Source organism: Nycticebus coucang, chromosome 22 (genome assembly GCF_027406575.1).
Source record: "Nycticebus coucang isolate mNycCou1 chromosome 22, mNycCou1.pri, whole genome shotgun sequence".
Lineage (NCBI taxonomy): Eukaryota > Metazoa > Chordata > Mammalia > Primates > Lorisidae > Nycticebus > Nycticebus coucang.
The window spans coordinates 21,305,465-21,324,013 of NC_069801.1; the positions used below are offsets into that span (position 1 = coordinate 21,305,465).

The following is an 18,549-nucleotide window of genomic DNA, read 5'->3' on the forward strand; positions in this document are numbered from 1 at the left end:
GGTAGAGTGCTGTGGCATCACACAGCTCACAGCAACCTCCAGCTCCTGGGCTTAAGCGATTCTCTTGCCTCAGCCTCCCGAGTAGCTGGAACGCCACAACGCCTGACTATTTTTTTGTTGCAGTTTGGCCGGGGCTGGGTTTGAACCCGCCACCCTCGGCATATGGGGCCGGTGCCCTACTCACTGAGCCACAGGCGCCGGCTCGGTGCTTGTAGCTCAGTGAGTAGGGCGCAGCCACATACACCAAAGCTGGCGGTTCGAGCCTGGCCCGGGCCTGCTGAACAACAATGACAACTGCAACCAAAAAAAAAAAAACAGCCAGGCGTTGTGGCGGACACCTGTAGTCCCAGCTGCTTGGGAGGCCGAGGCAAGAGAATTGCTTAAGCCCAAGAGTTTGAGGTTGCTGTGAGCTGTGAAGCTACAGCACTCTGTGGAGGGCAACAGCTTGAGACTCTGTCTCAAAAAAAATACAATTATTGAGACAACAAGGATTATCAAGGATTATCATTATTATTTTGATAGGACAAATGTCCTGGCAGGAGAACCAGAGAAGCTACCTCAAATCCATCTCTGGACTAAGGGATATTATGGACTTTTCTTTCTTTCTTTTTTTTGAGACAGTCTCACTTTTTCACCCTCAATAAGTGCCAAGGTGTCATAACTCACAGCAACCTCAAACTCTAGGACTTGAGCAATCCTCTTGCCTCAGCCTCCTGAGTAGCTGAGACTGCTACAATGCCTGGCTAGTTTTTGTTTCTAGTAGAGACAGGGTTTCTCTCTTGCTCAGGCTGCTCTGGAACTCCTGAGCTCAAACAATCTACCCATCAAGGCAAAAGAAATTTTTTTTTTTTTTTTTTTGTAGAGACAGAGTCTTACTGTACCGCCCTTGGGTAGAGTGCCGTGGCATCACACGGCTCACAGCAACCTCTAACTCTAGGGCTTACACGATTCTCTCGCCTCAGCCTCTGGAGCAGCTGGGACTACAGGCGCCCACCACAATGCCCGGCTATTTTTTTGTTGCAGTTTGGCCAAGGCTGGGTTTGAACCTGCCACCCTCGGCATATGGGGCCGGCACCCTACTCATTGAACCACAGGCGCCGCCAAAAGAAATTTTTTGAGACAGTCTCACTTTGTAACCCTTGGTAGAGTACCCTGGCGTCATAGCTCACAGCAACCTCAAACTCTTGGACTTAAGCAATTCTCTTGGCTCAGCCTCCCAAGTAGCTAGGACTGCAGGTGCCTGCCACAACGCCCAACTATTTTTAGAGACAAGGTCTTTCTCTGGCTCAGGCTGGTCTCAAACTCCTGAGCTCAGGTTATCCACCCATCTCAGCCTCCCAGGGTGCTGGGATTACAGGCGTGAGCCACTGCACCCTGCCTGGATATCATGCATTTTTTTAAAGAAAGAGCCATGTGCCTTAGAGCAAGTCAAGACCACTTGCATTGGGAGCAGGTTGTGGGGAGCAAAGTGAATCTCAGCATCAAAAAGTCTGTTCCAAGGCTTTCAGAATTTCATCTCCATTCTCTTGTAGAAAATCCACCATTTTAGGCCTGGTGTGGTAGCTTCTACCTATATCCCAGCCTTTGGGAAGCCCTAGATGGAGGATTGTTTGAAGCCAGAGGTCCATCATTTTGTAGTTACAACTCAAAAAGTCAAATAGTTATGGGAGAAAAGTTATTAAATATATATATATATAGGGTGGCGCCTGGGGCTCAATGAGTAGGGTGCTGGTCCCATATACCAAGGGTAGCGGGTTCAAACCCGGCCCCGGCCAAACTGCAACCAAAAAATAGCTGGGCGTTGTGGCGGGTGCCTGTAGTCCCAGCTGCTCGGGAGGCTGAGGCAAAAGAATAGAGTAAGCCCAAGAGCTGGAAGTTGCTGTGAGTCATGTGATATCATGGCACTCTACCGAGGGTGGTAAAGTGAGACTTTGTCTCTACAAAAAAAAAATATATACGTAGGGGTTCACAGAGCTGGTTATATTCTCCTGCCAGAACCTCTAAGACTGGCCACTTCCAGAACATTTGTGCCTCTGTGCATGACAAACTGTGGACTGGGCTCCTAACTTGTGTGTCCAGGCCAGGGGGGTTAAGGAAGAGCAAGATATGTGCAGGATCTGCTTTGCAGGGATCTGTTGACTGAAGGGCTCTCCAGAGATATCAGAGTGTACAGAACACAGTGCAGGATAGTTCTCCAGGGTGCAGCACATACAGGCAGGGACTGGAATGTGGAATGTCAGCCTGCCCAGAAGTCTGCAGCCCTGTTGAGTGGGACTCAACATCTGAGGCACAGCCTCATCCACTCACCAGGGGGGGCTGCCTTTCCCTTCCAAACCCAAGCTGCTGTGGAGCCCTGACTTCTATCCAGGACATGATTGTGGACCTGAGAAGCACTTCCCACATTTCTCTACTCACCCTTTGACAGAGAACCCTAGAAACCCTAGCCCTGTGGGCTGTAACAGTTTCCCAGCTTCAAATCCTCAAGAATCTCTATTGTGTGAATTAGTGGATCCGGAAATCAGGAACTGGGGACTTAGAGAGGCTGCATAACTTGTCCAAGATCACTCAGCTACATGAGAGAGCAGGGTGCAAACCAGGATTACTTGTCAGACTATTAACTGTTTATTTCTGCCACATAACTAGAATTTGACATTGGACAAATAAACTCCTCCATAAATGCTAGCTCAGTGGCTGCCATTTCATGCCCTGTTGCCTCAAGGAAGAAAAATATACTTTTAGACTGGGTGTGGTGGCTCATGCCTGTAATCCTAGCACTCTCGGAGGCCAAGGCTGGTGAATTGCCTGAGTTCACTGGTTCCAGATCAGCCTGAACCAGAGCGAGAACTTGTCTCTAAAATTAGCCGGGTGTTGTGGTGGGCGCCTGTTGTCCCAGCTACTTGGGAGGCTGAGGCAAGAGAATTGCTTGAGCCCAGGAGTTTGAGGTTGCTATGAACTATGACCCCATGACACTCTACCAAGGGCGACAAAGGGAGACTCTGTCTCCAAAAAAAAAAAGAAAGAAAGAAAGAAAAAGAAAAATATACTTTCATTGGTTTGACCCTAGATTCAGATCAGCCCTCAATGGAACAAGGCTAGAAGTAGCAGAGGGTGAGCACAACTTGCAAGGGGCAGGCGAGAGGGACTTGAAGGGCCCAGGGGGATTGTCAGTGGATGATTGAATCTCCTCTAATCAATCCTTCCACCGTATGCCCCTCTGGACCTGTCTTGCACACCTCCTGAGACAGAAGCCTCACTATCTTATGAGACTGTCCTTTCCCATCTTCCTGACCAGGAAGAAGTTTTTCCTTGAATGGAACTGAAACTTATGTCCCTGCTCTCCCCTCTAGGGTTTTTCTTAGTGACTGGAAGAGTCCTGAAAGCCGGGAAAGGGTTAAAATGAATTTATTTTCAAATGTGGACAGGGACGCAGAGGAGCCACTGGTAAGTGACTGGGATCCGGAAGCTGTATGGGAGAGATAAGGGGACAAGCTGCCAGGGTGCTCTAGCGAAGCATCATCCGAGCCCTGCGGTAGGGATGGCCTACACCACGGCCTGAGGCCCAGTCGATGCCATACTTATGGGCAGCAGCCTCAGACACTGCATAGCGCCCATTAAGATTAGACCGATAGCAGGATCCATACCACCAGGCACCATGGACAATCACTGCACAGTTGCTCCCACTGGAATCATGGTCTGCGTCATAGGTGGTAAAGGGCTTCCCACTGTGGAAGCTCAGGGAGTCCCCTGCAGGGAGGAAATGGAAGGCCCTTGGCTCCCAGCGCCATGTCTGGTGGTGCCTCAGAGCGACTATGTGGTGAATCTATTTTTTTTTTTTTTTTGAGACAGAGTCTTGCTGTGTCGCCCTCAGTAGAGTGCTATAGTGTCACAGCTCACAGCAACCTCAAACTCTTGGGCTTACGCGATTCTCTTGCCTCAGCCTCCCAAGTAGCTGGGACTACACAACGCCCAACTATTTTGTTGTAGTTGTCAGTGTCGTTTAGCAGACCCAGTGTATGTGGCCGGCGCCCTAACCACTGAGCTACCGGTGCCACGCCTATGTGGTGAATCTTATCAGGCTCCATGAGAAAACAGCAGCATGAAGGGGCTAGCTTGCCCAATGTCACTCAGCTAGTCACAGTGGCAATGGAACTTAAACTCTCTGACTCCAAAGCCACCAGCTCTTCCTCTGGCCTCACTGCCCCACCCCAGATCTTCAGCCTCCCTCCAGCTCCTATATCCTCTCAACTCCCATCAGCAACTCTGCCAGGGAGGACTGGGAGGAATCTCTCAGGAGGGAGCCTAGGCGGGAAAGGGGGTTCCCCTGAGTCAGCTCTCCATAACCACTTCCCTCTTTCAAATCTCTCCCCAACAGTCACTGTTTCTTTGAAAGAAGCCTTCTCTGCTTCCTCTTCTGAAGCAGAGAATGCTAACACTCAACAGAGCCTCAGAGGCACTTACCACCCCTCTCTTTCTCCTGCCCATTTTATACAGAGGAGGACTGAGGCTCTGACTTGCCCAAAATCACATAGTTAGTAAGCAGACTCAGGTCTGTTTGCCTCCAGAGCCCTAATTCTTCACTCTTGTGCCATCCTTTCTCACAAATGCCATTTCTCAGATGAAGAAACTGAGGCCCACAGACGGGAAGGAATTGCCCTTGATCATTCATAGAGGCCATGGCAGCACTGGGAAAGGCTCCAGCCTTCCTCCCCAGGGGCCCCTCTGGGACTCCCTCACCTGCAGTGCCCTCTGAGAACTTGCCCACCACCAGCTGGTAGTGGTGAGCCTCTCCAAGAAGGCGGAAGGTTGCATAATGGGCAAAGGTACGGTTGCCATTAAAATCTTCCAGCTCTACACGCAGCTCCCAGGTACCTAGGAGGAAGGGGAGGCAAGTATGGAGGAACCCTCAGAATCCCAGGGTGAGGATGTGGGACAGCGGACAGTACCCCTCAGGGACCCTGAGCCCTGCTGGGAACTCACCCTGGAGAGTAAGCTGGTGCAAATTCTCATTTCCCAGCCAGAATTCAGACTCCTGGTTCCCAAAACCTGCTTTGTAGGAGGACCAAGGGCGGAAGAAATCCACAGAGCCATCCTGGCGCCTCTGGAACACCTAGGGAAGAGGGCCAGCATACCAGCTCTTACTCCAGGCAGGACAGGGGCTGCGGGGAAATGGCACCTGAGCGTGCACTATGAGAGGTGGATAGACATGGCCTTTCCCTTTGGATTGTGTGTTTGTTTGAGACAGGGTCTCACTCTGTCACTCTGGGTAGAGTGCTGTGGCATCATAGCTCACGGCAACCTCAAACTCTTGGGCTTAAGTGATCCTCTTGACTCCGCCTCCTACTACAGGTGCCCACCACAATGCCCAGCTAGTTTTTCTTTTCTTTCTTTCTTTTTTTTTTTTTTGTGCAGTTTTTGGCCGGGTCTGGGTTTGAACCTGTCACCTCTGGCATATGAGGCCGGTGCCCTACCCTTTTGAGCCACAGGCGCCACCCTCCTAGCTAGTTTTTCTACTTTAGGTAGAAATGGGGTCTCACTCTGGCTCAGGCTGGTCTCCAACTCCTGAGCTCAAGCAATCCACTGCTTTGGCCTCCCAGAGTGCTAGGATTACAGGTGTGAGCCACCATGCCTGGCCTGGATTGTTGATAAAATGCAATTTCTGACCAGTTTTAACATAGCAAGACTCTGTCTCTACCAAAAAATGAAAAAGAAAAATTAACTAGGTATGGTGCTATGAGCCTGTAGTCCTTTGAGAGGATCACTTGAGCCCAGGACTTCAAAGCTGAAGCAAGCTGTGATTGGACTACTGTACTTCAGCAGCTAGTGTGAGACCCTGTCTCTTAAAAAAAGAAAAAAACAGTAATTCCTTCAAATGAGCTTTGCTTGTGAATATACTGATATATTCATGAACTCCACATTCCCTTATTAACATTTATTGACACTGAGGCTTCAACTTCATACCTCGGCCTTGCAAGCCCTGGGGAGGACTGAAACACTCTCTCTGCCCTCAGGAGATGGTCATTCCTGCTGGAAGTCAGACTCAGAATAACCTGCTTTAATTTACTGTGATAGGAACCAAGATATTGAAAGCAGAGAGGTTACCCCATAGGCCCAAGCTGGACCCCTGGCCTACCCAGATGTCCCTTCAAGCCAAGCCAAGCAGCACCCAGGCCCCATAGAGTTTCTCCTAAATGTCTTTCATCCTAAGTGCCTCAATTTTCATTCCTCTCTGTGTCCCCGCCTCCATGTTTGTCCCCTACTGCAGTGCAATCTTCCACTGTGTAATCCAAGTCATCTTTCAATATCAGAAATCTGACCTGGTCCCTCTCCTACTTATAAAACTCTCCTGTGACTCCCCATTAACCTGCACATTCCTCAGTTGGTCATTTAGCGCTTTCCATGAACTGGCCTTTGCAGAGATCTTCAGTCCATGTATGACCCATGTCCGCAGACCTCAGCCTGCTCACATGGTCCCCACAAACTCTTTTGTACTCTTCTGCCTCCCTGAGTTTATCTTACCTCTACTTAGAACAGCTTTCCACACCTTATCTGTCTAGAAAACTTCCACTCAGCCTTCAAAGTCCTTTCAAATGAGACCAGGCACAGAGGCTCATGTCTGTAATCTTAGAACTCTGGGAGGCCCAGGCAGATGGATTACTTGAGCTCAGGAGTTCAAGACCAGTCTGAGCAAGAGCAAGACCCTGTCTCTAAAAAATAGTTGGGTGTGGTAGCCCATGGCTGCAATCCCAGCACTCTGGGAGGCCGAAGTGGATGGATTGCGTGAGCTCAGGAGTTTGAGACCAGACTGAGCAAAAGCAACACCTCATCTCTAAACAAAAAATAAAAAAACAAAAAGAAGAAGAAAGAAAAAAAGAAAGAAAAAGAAAAATAGGCAGGCATTGTGGTGGGAGCCTGTAGTCTGTTATTTATGAGGCTGAGGCAAGAGGATGAATTGAGCCCAAGAGTTTAAGATTGCTGTGAGCTATGATGCCATGGCACTCAACCCCAGGACAACAGAGACTCTGTCTCAAAAAGAAAAAAAGAAATATATATATATATATATATGTATATATATATAAACAGAAATAAATAAAATGAAAATAAAAAATAGACAGGTGTTGGGTGGCACCTGTGGCTCAAAGGGGTAGGGCACCAGCCCCATATACCGGAGTTGGTGGGTTCAAATCCAGCCCTGGCCAAAAACTGCAAAAAAAAAAAAAAAAAAAATAGATAGGTGTTGTGGTGGGTGCCTGTGGTCCCAGCTACTCAGGAGGCTGAGGCAAGAGAATCACTTGAGACCAAGAGTTTGAGATTGCTGTGAGTTATGATGCTACAGCACTCTACTGAGGGTGACAAAGTAAGACTCTGTCTCAAGGGCGGCACCTGTGGCTCAAAGGAGTGGGGCGCCAGCCCCATATGCCGGAGGTAGCAGGTTCAAACCCAGCCCCAGCCAAAAACTGCAAAAACAAACAAACAAACAAAAAAAGACTGTCTCAAAATTAAAAGAAAAAACAAGTCCTTTCAAATGACATCTCCTCTGTGAAGACTCCTCATAGTTGTTGAGGTGGGGTTGGGAGCTCAGAAGACACCAGACAATGAGTAAGACATGCCTTGCTGGGGGTAGGGGGCGGGTGGGGGTGTGTGTGTCTGGCTCCCCCTAGGGGCTAAGAGAAGAAGTGACCACTGGGCCCCGCCTAGTATACTAGTCTATTTCTAAGACACGCACCAGCCAGCCGCCCCCTGCAGTGTCCATGTCACAGAAGACTGGGAGGGCCCTGCCCTCAGGTAGGCACAGATGGTACCAGCCACTCAAGGTGGCGCCTCGGCTCAGCAGCTCCTGGCAGTTCTTGGGGCCTAGGAAAGAGGAGATAAACTAAGGGGGGGCCCCAAGTTATTCCCCAACCCAACACCTGGGCACTCAATCCAGTGTAGGACCCCAGGCTCCTTTATGCCCCTGAAGAAGAATCCTAAGGAAGGCTGTGGGGAGGGGCTTGGCCATGCCTGGGGGTCTACTGACAGCCCAGCACTGCCTGATTCCAAGTTTCTGGCTCCTGTGAAGACCGCTCACCCTCTCGGCACCGGAGCAGGTTGGGTGGATCTCCTATTCAGATAAAGACTAAGCGTTAGCTGGAGGTCTGAGCACCCTCAGGGAAAGGCCCATGAAGCAACAGTGGAGCAGGTGCCCAGGCCCTTCTCCTAATCCTCCCCACTGTTCCCAGCCTCCTGTCCCCTGTGGGGAGCATTTTAATGCACTGCTGAGCAGCACCGAGGAGAGATACCCTACCTTCTGTTTCAGGGACAGAAGCAAATAAAGGAGGGGAAGCTATACCAACCCATGCACTCACCTGGCTCACCCTTGGGACCTATCTTGCCTGGTGGTCCAGGTTGCCCTGAAATCACAGAGGCAGAGATACCTTGAGTCCCACCCCATGCCTGTAACAAAACAAAACAAAGAAAAACTCCAAGGGATCTGGAATAAGAAAGTTCAAATCCCAGTTTCATCCTTTATTAGTTTTGTGATTGTAGACAAACAGTGCATCCTCCCCTAGCCTCACTTTCTTCCTCAGTAAGCTGGAGATGATACTGCCTAACTGGCAGAGTTGATCTTAGGATGCTGGGCTCCTCCCAGTCAGAGCCTGGCACAGAGTGGCTTCCTTGCCCTTTGTTGCGGCTCCTCAGCATACAGAATACCTGCTGCCTCCCTGGTTTACTCCAAGGTCTCTGCGGCCTCTCCAGAATCTTTCACATCTCTCACCTTGAGGACCTGGAGCCCCCTTCTCCCCAGGACTTCCTGGGGCTCCAGGACAGCTGGGCAGGAGGACAACTTTGCTGGCTTCCAGTTCCCTAGGTCCTGCAGCAAGACACAGGTGGGTGGACACAGGGTAGGCTTGTCTTTCCCAGACCCCTCTGCAGTTCTCTTTCAACTCCCAGATTCTAGCTGTCAGGATATTTGTCTCCTGAGCTGGCAAGGTTTTGCATGATTTGCATCCTATTTGCATATATTTACATGCAGAGCCCAGATTATCAAACTCCCTCCCTTCTCTTTGGGGCTGGTGAGCCTGAGTAGAGGAACACCCCAGGGAGGAAATGAGAGATGGGTTGTTGGGAAGAGCACCCTATGCCCCTACCTGGGCAGCTGGGGTGGTCCTGAGCCCTCAGGCAGGCAGGTACCCCAAGCAGGAGCAGCAGCAGGGACAGGGGTGTCCACAGGAGGCCCATCTTGCTGGGGTCATCAGAGGGAGAATGCTGGCTTATAGGGGGCCAGACTGGTGAAAGGATGTGAAGAAAGACTTCCTACCATTGTCCCCTAGGGACACCCCACCCAGGCTGGAGCCAGCAGGGGGGTGGGAGCATTTCCTTCCTCTGCTCTGTCCAGCCCGGATGGAGTCCAACTTCTGATCTGGCTGCTAGAGTTCCCCATCTGTCTCCCCAGACCTCTACATTCATATTCTTCTCTACTTGTGAAGCTGCACCTGTCCAGGAAGGTCCAGCCATAAGGCCATCTCCACTAGGAATCTTTCCCTGATCCTTATCACCCCTGTTTTATTTATTTATTTTGGAAACAGAAAATCTCACTCTGTCCCCTAGCCTAGAGTGCAGTGTTGTCATCACAGCTTACTGCAGCCTCAAACTCCTGGGTTCATGTGATCCTCCTGCCTCAGTCTCCCAGCTAATTTTTCTATTTTTTGTAGAGACAGGGGCTTGCTCTAGCTCAAGCTGGTCTCATACTCCTGAGCTCAAGAGATCCTCCCATGGTGCTGGGATTACAGGCATGAGCCATCATGCCCATCCTTCTTGTCAATCCTATTTCCAGTGACCACTTCTACATTTATTGGTCACCTACTATGCTCCAATGTTACCCAGAATTCAGTTCACACATTATCTCCCAACATTACCCAGCCTTGCTCTTAGCCCATCACTGGCCCTGCTACAGGCTTGCTACAAGCAGGTGCTTGCTACAAGCAGGTGCTCACTAAATAGTTGTTGAATGAAGAGAAGAGAAACTGAGGCCCAGAGGTGGGACATGGTTTTGCTTTCTCTGGCATTTATATGCCCATACTCACAGAGCTTTTATTTAAGTCCCATGCCCCTACCAGCCAGAAGCTCCCTTAGGGAAGTGACTTCATGTTCAACCTTGCGTCCCTTGAGATCTAGAAGACAGCTGCTAGATAGGGCAATCGGAAGGGCAGCCTATGCAGAGGGTGCCTGGAGGCTGAGGCTGGTGATGACCCAGCAGCCTTGGCCCAGATGTGAAGGATGAGGCCTGAGCTGGAGAGGGTCCTCAGGTGATAGGGGAGGAGAAGGAGAGCTCATTCATTCATTCAGCAAACACTCCTTGAGGGCCTCTTCTGTGCTGGGCCCTGTGCTTGTGGGGATGAGACACAGGGTGGCATCAGGGAGAGGGAGGCTGACTTTGCCTGGCAGAACGCATCTATGAGAGAGATGCCCTGACACTGTAGTTGCAGTTTGGGGAATCTGTCCTCCCTAAACCCTCTCACAGGTGTGCCAAGATCTTTGAACAAGCCTGTTCATCATGGTGCTCCTTATAAAAATCAACATGGAAGTGACCCAACTGACCGTTGATAGGATCCAGGCAAATAAATTATGACTATCTGGACAAGACAGGATGAATCTGATCTAGAATGAGAGGGATGAAAGTACAGAACAATATGTATAGCGTGATTCTTTGTATTTGTAAAACACTACATGTATGTATGTTGTCAATTCATAGAAAAAGGTCTGAAACACACTCATGAGCTTGAGGCAGAAGGATTGCTTCAGCCCAGGACTTTCAGCCCAGACTGGGCAACACAGAGAAACCCCCATCTCTTAAAAAAATGAAAACAAAAGCAGAGTGTGGTGGCACGCACCTGTAGTCCTAGCTACTTGGGAGGCTGAGGCAGAAGGCTGGGGGGTTGCTTGAGCCCAGGAGTTTGAGGTTACAGCAATTGCACCACTGTACTCCAGCCTGGGTGACAGAGTGAGACCTTATCTCTAAAAAAATAAATGAAAGGAGGGTGGGAAAGAGAAATTGTGCTGAGGGAGAAGCCAGGGAAGGGTGATCCAGGCAGGAGAAACAATACGTGCACAGGCTTGGAGGCTGGAGAAGGCAAGGCTGACTAGGAGTGAGAAGTAGAGCCAGCGAACTGGAGGAGAAATCAGGGGGACTGATGACTGAGAGACTGGGAGTTTTGGCAGAAGGGAGTGAGGAGGTAAACTGTGGTTGGCATCGTGGGTGGTGTGGTGTGTGAGCAGGTGATCCCTCTGTGAGCCAAGAAGAAGGAGCCAGAGACCTCGAAGGGTGGCTGCACTGGAGGAGGAAGAGGTAACAGGGCACAGCCATGGGTTACGCAGCTGGCAGGGCAGTTGGGGAGCCCTGGAATGAAGCACACAGCACACATGCCTGCTCTGAACCCTCTCCGCATGCCACTGAGATGGATATTGTTGCTGTCCCTACTTTACAGATGAGGAAACTGAAGCCCAGAGCTGTTAAACAACATGCTTGAGTTCACACCGAGCAATCGGGCTCCATAGGCTGAACTCTCAACCATACTCTATTTCTCTCAACCTCCTAGCATAGTCATGGGATTAAATGAGATAAACTCCTAGCAAGTGCTTGATCAGTGGGAGATGTTATTAGTCAGGAAAGATGTCTGCGCCCAGGGATAACACATGGGGCATAGGTCTTTCCAGGAGAGCCCCAGTGAGAAAGACCAGAAACAGCTGCCTAGGAGTGCTGAGGGGTGCTCCACCTACAGACTTGAGCAAAGACTTATCTTGAGAGGTCTGTGAGAGTCTGGATGGATCGAGGACGGAGTTCTGTTCATGCTGGGGTCAGAAGAGCCTGGATTGAAACTGCAGCCCTGTCCCATCCAGCTGTGTGACCCTGAACAGGTATATTTACCTTTTTGAATCTTCAAACTCTCATCTGTACTACAAGGGTAGGTGGAAAGGGTTAAGCAGGTATCAAAGATGAAAATATTTTAAAAGGTGATAGCAACAATCCTAGGCAGAATGCCTGTTAAGGAGAGCACAGTGGCCATACCCTCACCCCATCCATTCACGCATAGCCCAAGACACAGGACATGAAGCACAGTGCTGGAAGGAGTTCCTTTATTTGGGGACAGTGCCTAGGCCAGGTTGGTGAGAAGAAACAGGCACAAAATTCAGGTGTCTGGGTTGCCCAGCAGGGATGATGGATGAGACACCAGGTGGTTGAAGGAGGCTCTCAGCTGCAGGTACCAGGCCCGGAACAGGAAGGCATGTCAGGCTTTGGGCACTGAGCCTGCTCGGTGCCCACAAGGGCTAAATATTGGTGGACAAAGTTTTCCCACCCAAAGTGCCCACAAGGAACCAAGGGGGCAGCCTCTGCATCCCCCTTCCCCTCAGGGTGGAGTCCAGGCCCAAGGGGGTCAGATTCTGCAGAGGTCAGACAGGACATCTAGTGAGGTGACCCTGCCTCAGCTAGCTGAGGACCCCTATCCCCCAGAGAGTAGGCAGCGGCTGGAAGACAAACACTTCAATGCAAGCTGTGGCGACCCATCCCAGAGCACACAGCACACGGGGCCTCAGGCATAGCTCCCCTTCCCAGGGGAAAACCAAAGTGGACACACCGCCCCATCTCCTGCCCATGGCCACAAAGCTGCAGGCCACAGACTTGCCTGGGCAATCACCTACTGGTTCTCCTCCCTGCTGGCAGCATGAGGGGATAAAGACACAGGTGGGCTCAGCTGGGCTCCCAGACCACTGGCCCAGGCTGAGTTTAGTCCTAGCTAATATCCTTCAGAGAGAGCCCCCAAGTGTAGGAGAGGAGAGGGGTGTGGCTCATTGTCCTTAGGGATGCCCCAGGAAGACAGCTCCCTGGGCACTGAAGGGGCACTGCAGGGCGGGAGGGGGAGGGGGAAGTAAACTGGGATTCCAACTCCACTGCTGGCAGGTACTCACAGTGTCTGGTAGGTGCTGTCCTTGGCTTTGAGGAAGCGCAGCACGAAGAAAGCTACTGCCTGCAGGCTCAGCACCAGCACAACACCCCCAATAAAGCTGGCCCCATCAAAGCCAGGGCTATGGGCTTCGGGGATGGAGGGGCTCCCTGCAGGGTCAAGGCAGGGTAGACAGAGGTCATACCCCACCCCCATAACTGGCGGATCTCAAGGCCCCAGTCCTCACTATGTGGTCCTTGAACCATAGACTCTGAAATTCAGCCCAGACCCTGCAGGCAGCTAGGAAGTACCTGGTGGGAGGGACAGTGGCCAGGGAGGGTGGGGCCATGTTCAGTCCTGGCTCTGCTCCTGGATTGCTCTGGCTTTACACCACACACACACTCTTTGGGCCTCCTGGTCACATGGGCCCATTGGGTTGGAACAGATGGTGGTGGCTGAGCTCCCCTCCAGCCTCCTTGTCTCTCATTAGCCCAACAGGGTAGGGGTGGATCCAGAAGTTGGGCATCCAGACCCCTCAGCCCGGAATCCCTTTCAGCCTTGAGTCTCAGGGTTTAGAGCTCACATATAGATGATGTGGTCCTTTTTTAGGACTCCTAAGTCCTGAGACCTCAGCATCACCTAATGTCAGAAGCCTTACTTAGGGAGGAAAGGGGCAGAGGAGAAAGTGGAGGTCCAGAGTCAGCAACTCTGCTGAGCTCATGTCAGAGGGAGGAACCAGCCTGAGGGTCACAGTTGGCTAAAGTTCCCTCACAGTTAGAGCCAGACTTATACAAGGTTCCCTGATCCTTTCTTTTCTGGGCCATCCGTGGTTGCCAGGCTGTGCCTGGGTGGTTCCCAGGTGAGCAGTATTACCCGTCAACTCCTACTAGGGATTCGATTTCAGGCCCTGGGCCAGGTGCTCAGGACAGGGCAGGCTGGTGGGTGGAAGATCATTCTGGAACAGGGAACAGGGGGCCTAGCCATGAGCTGGGTCCACCTCCTGGTGGCTATAAGCGTTACAAGGGGTCTGAGAATGTGAAGGGCAGAGGGTGGTCCTGGCTGCAGCTCAAGGAGCCCCAGAGGCAGGGCAGCTGGGGGAAGAGGAGCAGAAGAGGGAGAAATGAGCTGCACAAGGCCGATCTGGGGCTTGAGCCGAGGAGCTGAGCCATCAATAATGCAGCCTTTGAGATCGGTTTCCTGCTTTAATTAACCAAGAGCCTCTCCAGCCATCCCTGCCAAGTCTGGTGACCTCCAGGCTCTGAGGGGCAGTGGGAAGTGGGGGTGGGGTGAGGGGTTTCTTGCCTCTGTTCAGCCAGGAAACTGCTTTATGACCCTCTTTGAGCCTGGTAGTTGCAGTAGGACATTTCATCAGCAACCTGAGCCAGGTCCTGAAGGGTCACCCTGAGTTCCCACAACTTGGGAGGGATGGGCACCATCATCATTTCTTCACCTCAGTGAGTCAGACTCTGAAGTGGCACTATGCAGCCTCTCATAAAATTCGCACAGCAACACTGTGAGGTAGGTACTATCCAGCCCATTTCACGGATGTCGAAACAGGCTAGAGGGAAATGTCACAGGCTGAGGTCACAGGCCATCTCAATACCTCAGCCCAGATCTCTCTTCCCCTGTACCTCTGGTCCTCCCGCTGCCCGGTCCCCTGGGTAGCACCCACCTGTTGTGATCGTCTTTGGTTCATCAGTGGGGTGGTGGTGGGCAGCTGAGAAGATGAAGAATCCATGACCAAACAACTCTCCTACCTCCCCTTCCGCACGACCCCAACCCCGCCCACAGATGGACTTCTGATTCAGATCTAGCCGTCTCTGTTCCAGACACCTGACATACCTGTGACCCTTAGTCACACAGTCCCCTCCTCTGCTAGATATGCCCTCTCTCCAGCTCTACCTTCAGGGTTCATCTCTGATGTCACTTCCTTCAGGAAGCCCCCTCCATTCCCTCTGAACTTCCTAAGCCCTTATTATGCCTTAAATTGGAAGTGCTAGCCCCATCCCTTCCACACACCTGTACCAATTTTCAGGTAAGGGAACAGGCCAGAGCAGGGAAGGAACTTCTTAGTGAGCTAAAGAAAACTGAAACTGAACCCAAATGTTGGAGGGCATAGTCTACTCCCCAAGAGAAACTGGCTCCTCCTGGGGGGCAGGCTGTGGCTGGGGAGACCTCAGTCCCCTCCCTCCAACCTGGCTTAGGCAAGTGGAAGCTGCCTTACCTGGACACAACTCTGAGCGGTTATAGACAGAGCAACCTTCCTTGACCACCTCAGCTGGGGCCACACAGTGTCCTGGTGGGAGAAGGTGCAAGGGGAAGGTTTGTGGGAGGGGGCCATAACCCTGGGGTGCAGAGCTGGGTGTACTCAGCTTGGGAAGATCCCAGTTGCGTACCTGGCTCCTCTGGCTGACACTGTTCCCACACACAGCCTGAGAGGTTGTGCGCTCTGTCCCCCTCCACACAATGCTCACAAAACTCCAGTTGTTTGCAGCCTCCTCGGACAGCTGGCCAGATGTTCAGGCGGATCAGGGCTCCCCGCCCAAAGCCTCGAGCTCCTTTACCTAGGAGTGCGGTGCAAATGGGAAAGGAGCAACTCCTCAAAGTCAAGCTGCATCACCTACTCACCTCCATCCCCAGTACTGGGCTTTCACCCCATGCACACACCTGGATCTTCCACGAGGACATGATTAACACTCACCTGGAACCTCCCATACCTTCGTTCACCCACAGCCCTGTCACCCTCCCTTTGCATACGCCTAGGCCACCACCATACTCCCGGGAGCCACCACCCCCAGCACACCTGAAGGTCCCTAATCCCCCACACCTGGAGCCTGTATATCACACAGGGCTCCACGCACAGCTAGAGTCCCCTTCTCCCACCCCAGGAGCTCTGCACACGTCTGGAAAGTCCCCCTCCACAGCCCAGACTGCTCCTAGGAAGGCAGCTGGGTGAGGGGCATGTTCCACTTGCCCCTGTCTGGGCTCCTGACCAGACCCTCATTAAGTTACCAGCCACAGCAAGCTGGGCACACAGGAGGAGGCAGCAGCAGCTCCACAGACCCCGAAAGGTGCGGGGTCCCGGCACGGCCATGGGCACCGGGGTGGGGGATAGGGGTCGCCGGACAGCTGGAGTGGCGCGTCCCTTCTGGACTGGGCTCAGGGGAGCTTGTAGGGAGCGAGACCTGGGCAACCGGGGCGTGGCCAGGTGGGGGCGTGGTCACGGTCATTCCGGGGCGTGGCCAGTGGTAGAGCATCTAGGCGGCGCTGGGCTCGCTGGTCCGCCAGGAAGCCAGGGGCAGGCGAGGCAGTTAGGGGCGTGGCTAGTGGACGCGACTTGTTGGGCTGGGTTCAGCAATCTGGGGTGCGGCGCGGACAAAGAGGGCGGGGTCTATGACTTCTTGAAAACGTGGTTACTGGGTGCCCCCAAGAGTAGCATGGTGAAAACTTTGTTAGGTAATGACTGTTTTTCCCTGCTTCACAAGTGAGAAAACTGAAGCTCAGAAAAGGTGACTAGCCAGAGGTCACAGTTAGTGGCAAAAATCTGGATTTGAATCGAAGTCACTTTTCTGCTTTCAGGCTCAGCGCAGGCCAGGCCTTGCCGGGGGCACCCTCTAACCAGGGCCCACAACCGCTGGGATGGGTCTCAGCTCGCCCTGTGCCTCTAGTTGTCCAGGCCTAGCTTTAGTGACCCTCTCCACCTTGCATCAGCCCTTGCACCCTGTTCTCTACACCCTTAACCCATGTCTGCCTCCGGCCTACTGCACCCTCTGGCTAATTCATGGGTCATGCCATTCATAGGTCAACTGGGCCTTCCAGTAGCCTTCCCCACAGCCACCTCTCCTGCTCTGGGACCAGCTTCTTTGGGTTCCCTCTCTCCACAGCCACTTCTCAAGCTCCTTAAGGGTCACCTCCTCCTCCTCTTCTCCATTTTCCTCCCTCTCTCCCCACCTGCTTCTCTTCCTAACCCTCTCTTAGTGGATGGTGGCCCGAGTGAGTCTTGAATCCTGTTCCACACTCTTCTGTGGTCATCTTGCCAATTCCTCTGCCATCAGCTTCCATTTAAAAGCCAACAGCAAGAGCTAGAGGTTGCTGTGAGTCCTGTGACGTCATGGCACTCTACCCAGGGCGGTAAAGTGAGACTCTGTCTCTACAGTAAATAAATAAATAAATAAATAAAATAAAATAAAATAAATAAAAAGCCAACAGGCTAGTTCTGGCTCCACAGCTGCCACACCTGTTAACTAATAACACACAGTCAGTAATTATCAACCCCTTATATCTAGCAGAATGTCCATTTTAAGAGCTTTTACTTCCAATTTCTCCTCTAATGTCCACAATTACCCTCTAGGCATGGGTTTTGTCACGCCAAATTTGCAGGCTGCTAGGGGGCGCACAGTTCCCACCTCAGCAGGCCAGGATGTAAAGCCAGGATTGAATGATGCTGGAAGCCTCTCTCCCTCCAACTGTGCCTCTAGCGAGTCACCTAAGTGTCCCACAAGACTCTGAAACTGCCTAGTCCCTGTTACCCACTCAAGGAAGTCACATCATTCCTCCCAGTCACCCAGATTGGGAACCAAGACACATCATCTTCACCCCTCCCTCTGTCTTGAGCACCCAGATTAAATCCTCCAGGTCCTGTGCCCTTGCCCTCCTTCTGCAACCTCTCAACCTCCAGGCTCCTCTGGCCCTCACAGTGCACTGAAACCATACATTTGATTATGTCTCTTCCAGCTAACTTTTCAACAATGGCTTGGCCTCCACAACCCTTTGATTCCCGAATCTAGAAGTCTCTCTAGCCTGTCTTGGGCTCTCCTCATCACCTTCCACGCTCTAAAGAGATAGAACAGGCTTGGTGCCTGTAGCTCAAGTGGCTAAGGTGCCAGCTACATACACCAGAGCTGGCAGGTTGGAAACCAGCCTGGGCCTACCAAACAGCAATGACACCTATGGCCAAAAAAATAGCTGAGGCAAGAGAACCATGTAAGCCCAGGAATTTGAGGTTGCTGTGAGCTGTGATGCCATAGCACTCTACCCAGGGTGACACCTTGAGGCTCTGTCTCAAAAAAAATAAAAAGAGAGAGAGAGAACAGCATCTCACCCTCCTACTTCATACCTCCTGGCCTTTACCCTAGCTGCTATCTCTCCTAAAGGGTCCTCCTCCAGCCCAATTCCACCTACCTACTCCTTCAAGACACCACTAAAAGCTTCCTCCTGCAGCTTTCTGTGACTATCTCAGAACAAAGCAGAGCTGCTATAGCACTTGTCTCAGCTAGAGGATTTCTGTAGGGCCCCCTAGCAGGGCTTCTGTTCCAGTCTGTTCACCACTCAGCAGAGTAATCCTTTGCAAACATAAGTCAGACTATATCACTCTCCTCCTTAAACCCATTGACTTCCCATTGCTCTCTTCAACCCCATGATCTTGCCCCTGCCCACCTCACTGAGATCACCCCCTTTTCTTCCCCTTTGCTGATTCAGCTCCAGACACACCAGCCTTCTCTCTAATCCTCGAGCCCATCAACCCCAAAACTCTTTTATTCTCTCTTAAAGTGACCTGCTCCATGACCTACCTACCTAAAAGAGGCCTCCTGATTATTCTACATTACAATACCTGCACCTGCTCTTTCCTTCA

General features: G+C 51.7%; 2 protein-coding genes across 3 annotated transcripts; both read right to left on the reverse strand.

Annotated features, from left to right (window-relative positions):
- Positions 1-3,384: 3,384 nt before the first annotated feature.
- Positions 3,385-9,240, reverse strand: FCN3 (ficolin 3). The gene is made up of 8 exons (XM_053576176.1): positions 9,126-9,240; positions 8,753-8,848; positions 8,343-8,387; positions 8,066-8,098; positions 7,724-7,851; positions 4,978-5,107; positions 4,735-4,869; positions 3,385-3,744 (listed from the first exon to the last, which is right to left on the reverse strand). Exons 1-8 carry the CDS (start codon positions 9,214-9,216, stop codon positions 3,503-3,505), a joined length of 900 nt encoding a protein of 299 aa, XP_053432151.1. The 5' UTR covers positions 9,217-9,240; the 3' UTR covers positions 3,385-3,502.
- A 2,859-nt stretch (positions 9,241-12,099) lies between these two features.
- Positions 12,100-16,056, reverse strand: CD164L2 (CD164 molecule like 2). Of its 2 annotated transcripts, XM_053576990.1 has the most exons (6): positions 15,930-16,056; positions 15,314-15,481; positions 15,142-15,213; positions 14,590-14,634; positions 12,943-13,087; positions 12,100-12,230 (listed from the first exon to the last, which is right to left on the reverse strand). In XM_053576990.1, the coding sequence occupies exons 1-6, from the start codon at positions 16,009-16,011 to the stop codon at positions 12,227-12,229; spliced, it is 516 nt and encodes a 171-aa protein (XP_053432965.1). In that variant the 5' UTR covers positions 16,012-16,056; the 3' UTR covers positions 12,100-12,226. The 2 variants fall into 2 exon arrangements, with proteins under 2 accessions (XP_053432965.1, XP_053432966.1); XM_053576991.1 differs by lacking the exons at positions 12,100-12,230; positions 12,943-13,087 and adding an exon at positions 14,258-14,475.
- Between the last annotated feature and the right edge of the window lie 2,493 nt (positions 16,057-18,549).

What these genes read in the sequence shown, in the direction of transcription:
- CD164L2 (XM_053576990.1), bottom strand. Translation starts at nt 16,011, where the DNA reads ATGGCCGTGCCGGGACCCCGCACCTTTCGGGGTCTGTGGAGCTGCTGC. An exon ending in GTGTCAGCCAGAGGAGCCAG is followed by an intron (nt 15,214 to 15,313) that starts GTACGCAACTGG and finishes TTCTCCCACCAG; the next exon opens with GACACTGTGTGGCCCCAGCT. An exon ending in CCGCTCAGAGTTGTGTCCAG is followed by an intron (nt 14,635 to 15,141) that starts GTAAGGCAGCTT and finishes TCATCTTCTCAG; the next exon opens with CTGCCCACCACCACCCCACT.
- FCN3 (XM_053576176.1), bottom strand. Translation starts at nt 9,216, where the DNA reads ATGGGCCTCCTGTGGACACCCCTGTCCCTGCTGCTGCTCCTGCTTGGG. An exon ending in GGGGGCTCCAGGTCCTCAAG is followed by an intron (nt 8,388 to 8,752) that starts GTGAGAGATGTG and finishes CTGTGATTTCAG; the next exon opens with GGCAACCTGGACCACCAGGC. An exon ending in AGGTCCCAAGGGTGAGCCAG is followed by an intron (nt 8,099 to 8,342) that starts GTGAGTGCATGG and finishes TTATCTGAATAG; the next exon opens with GAGATCCACCCAACCTGCTC.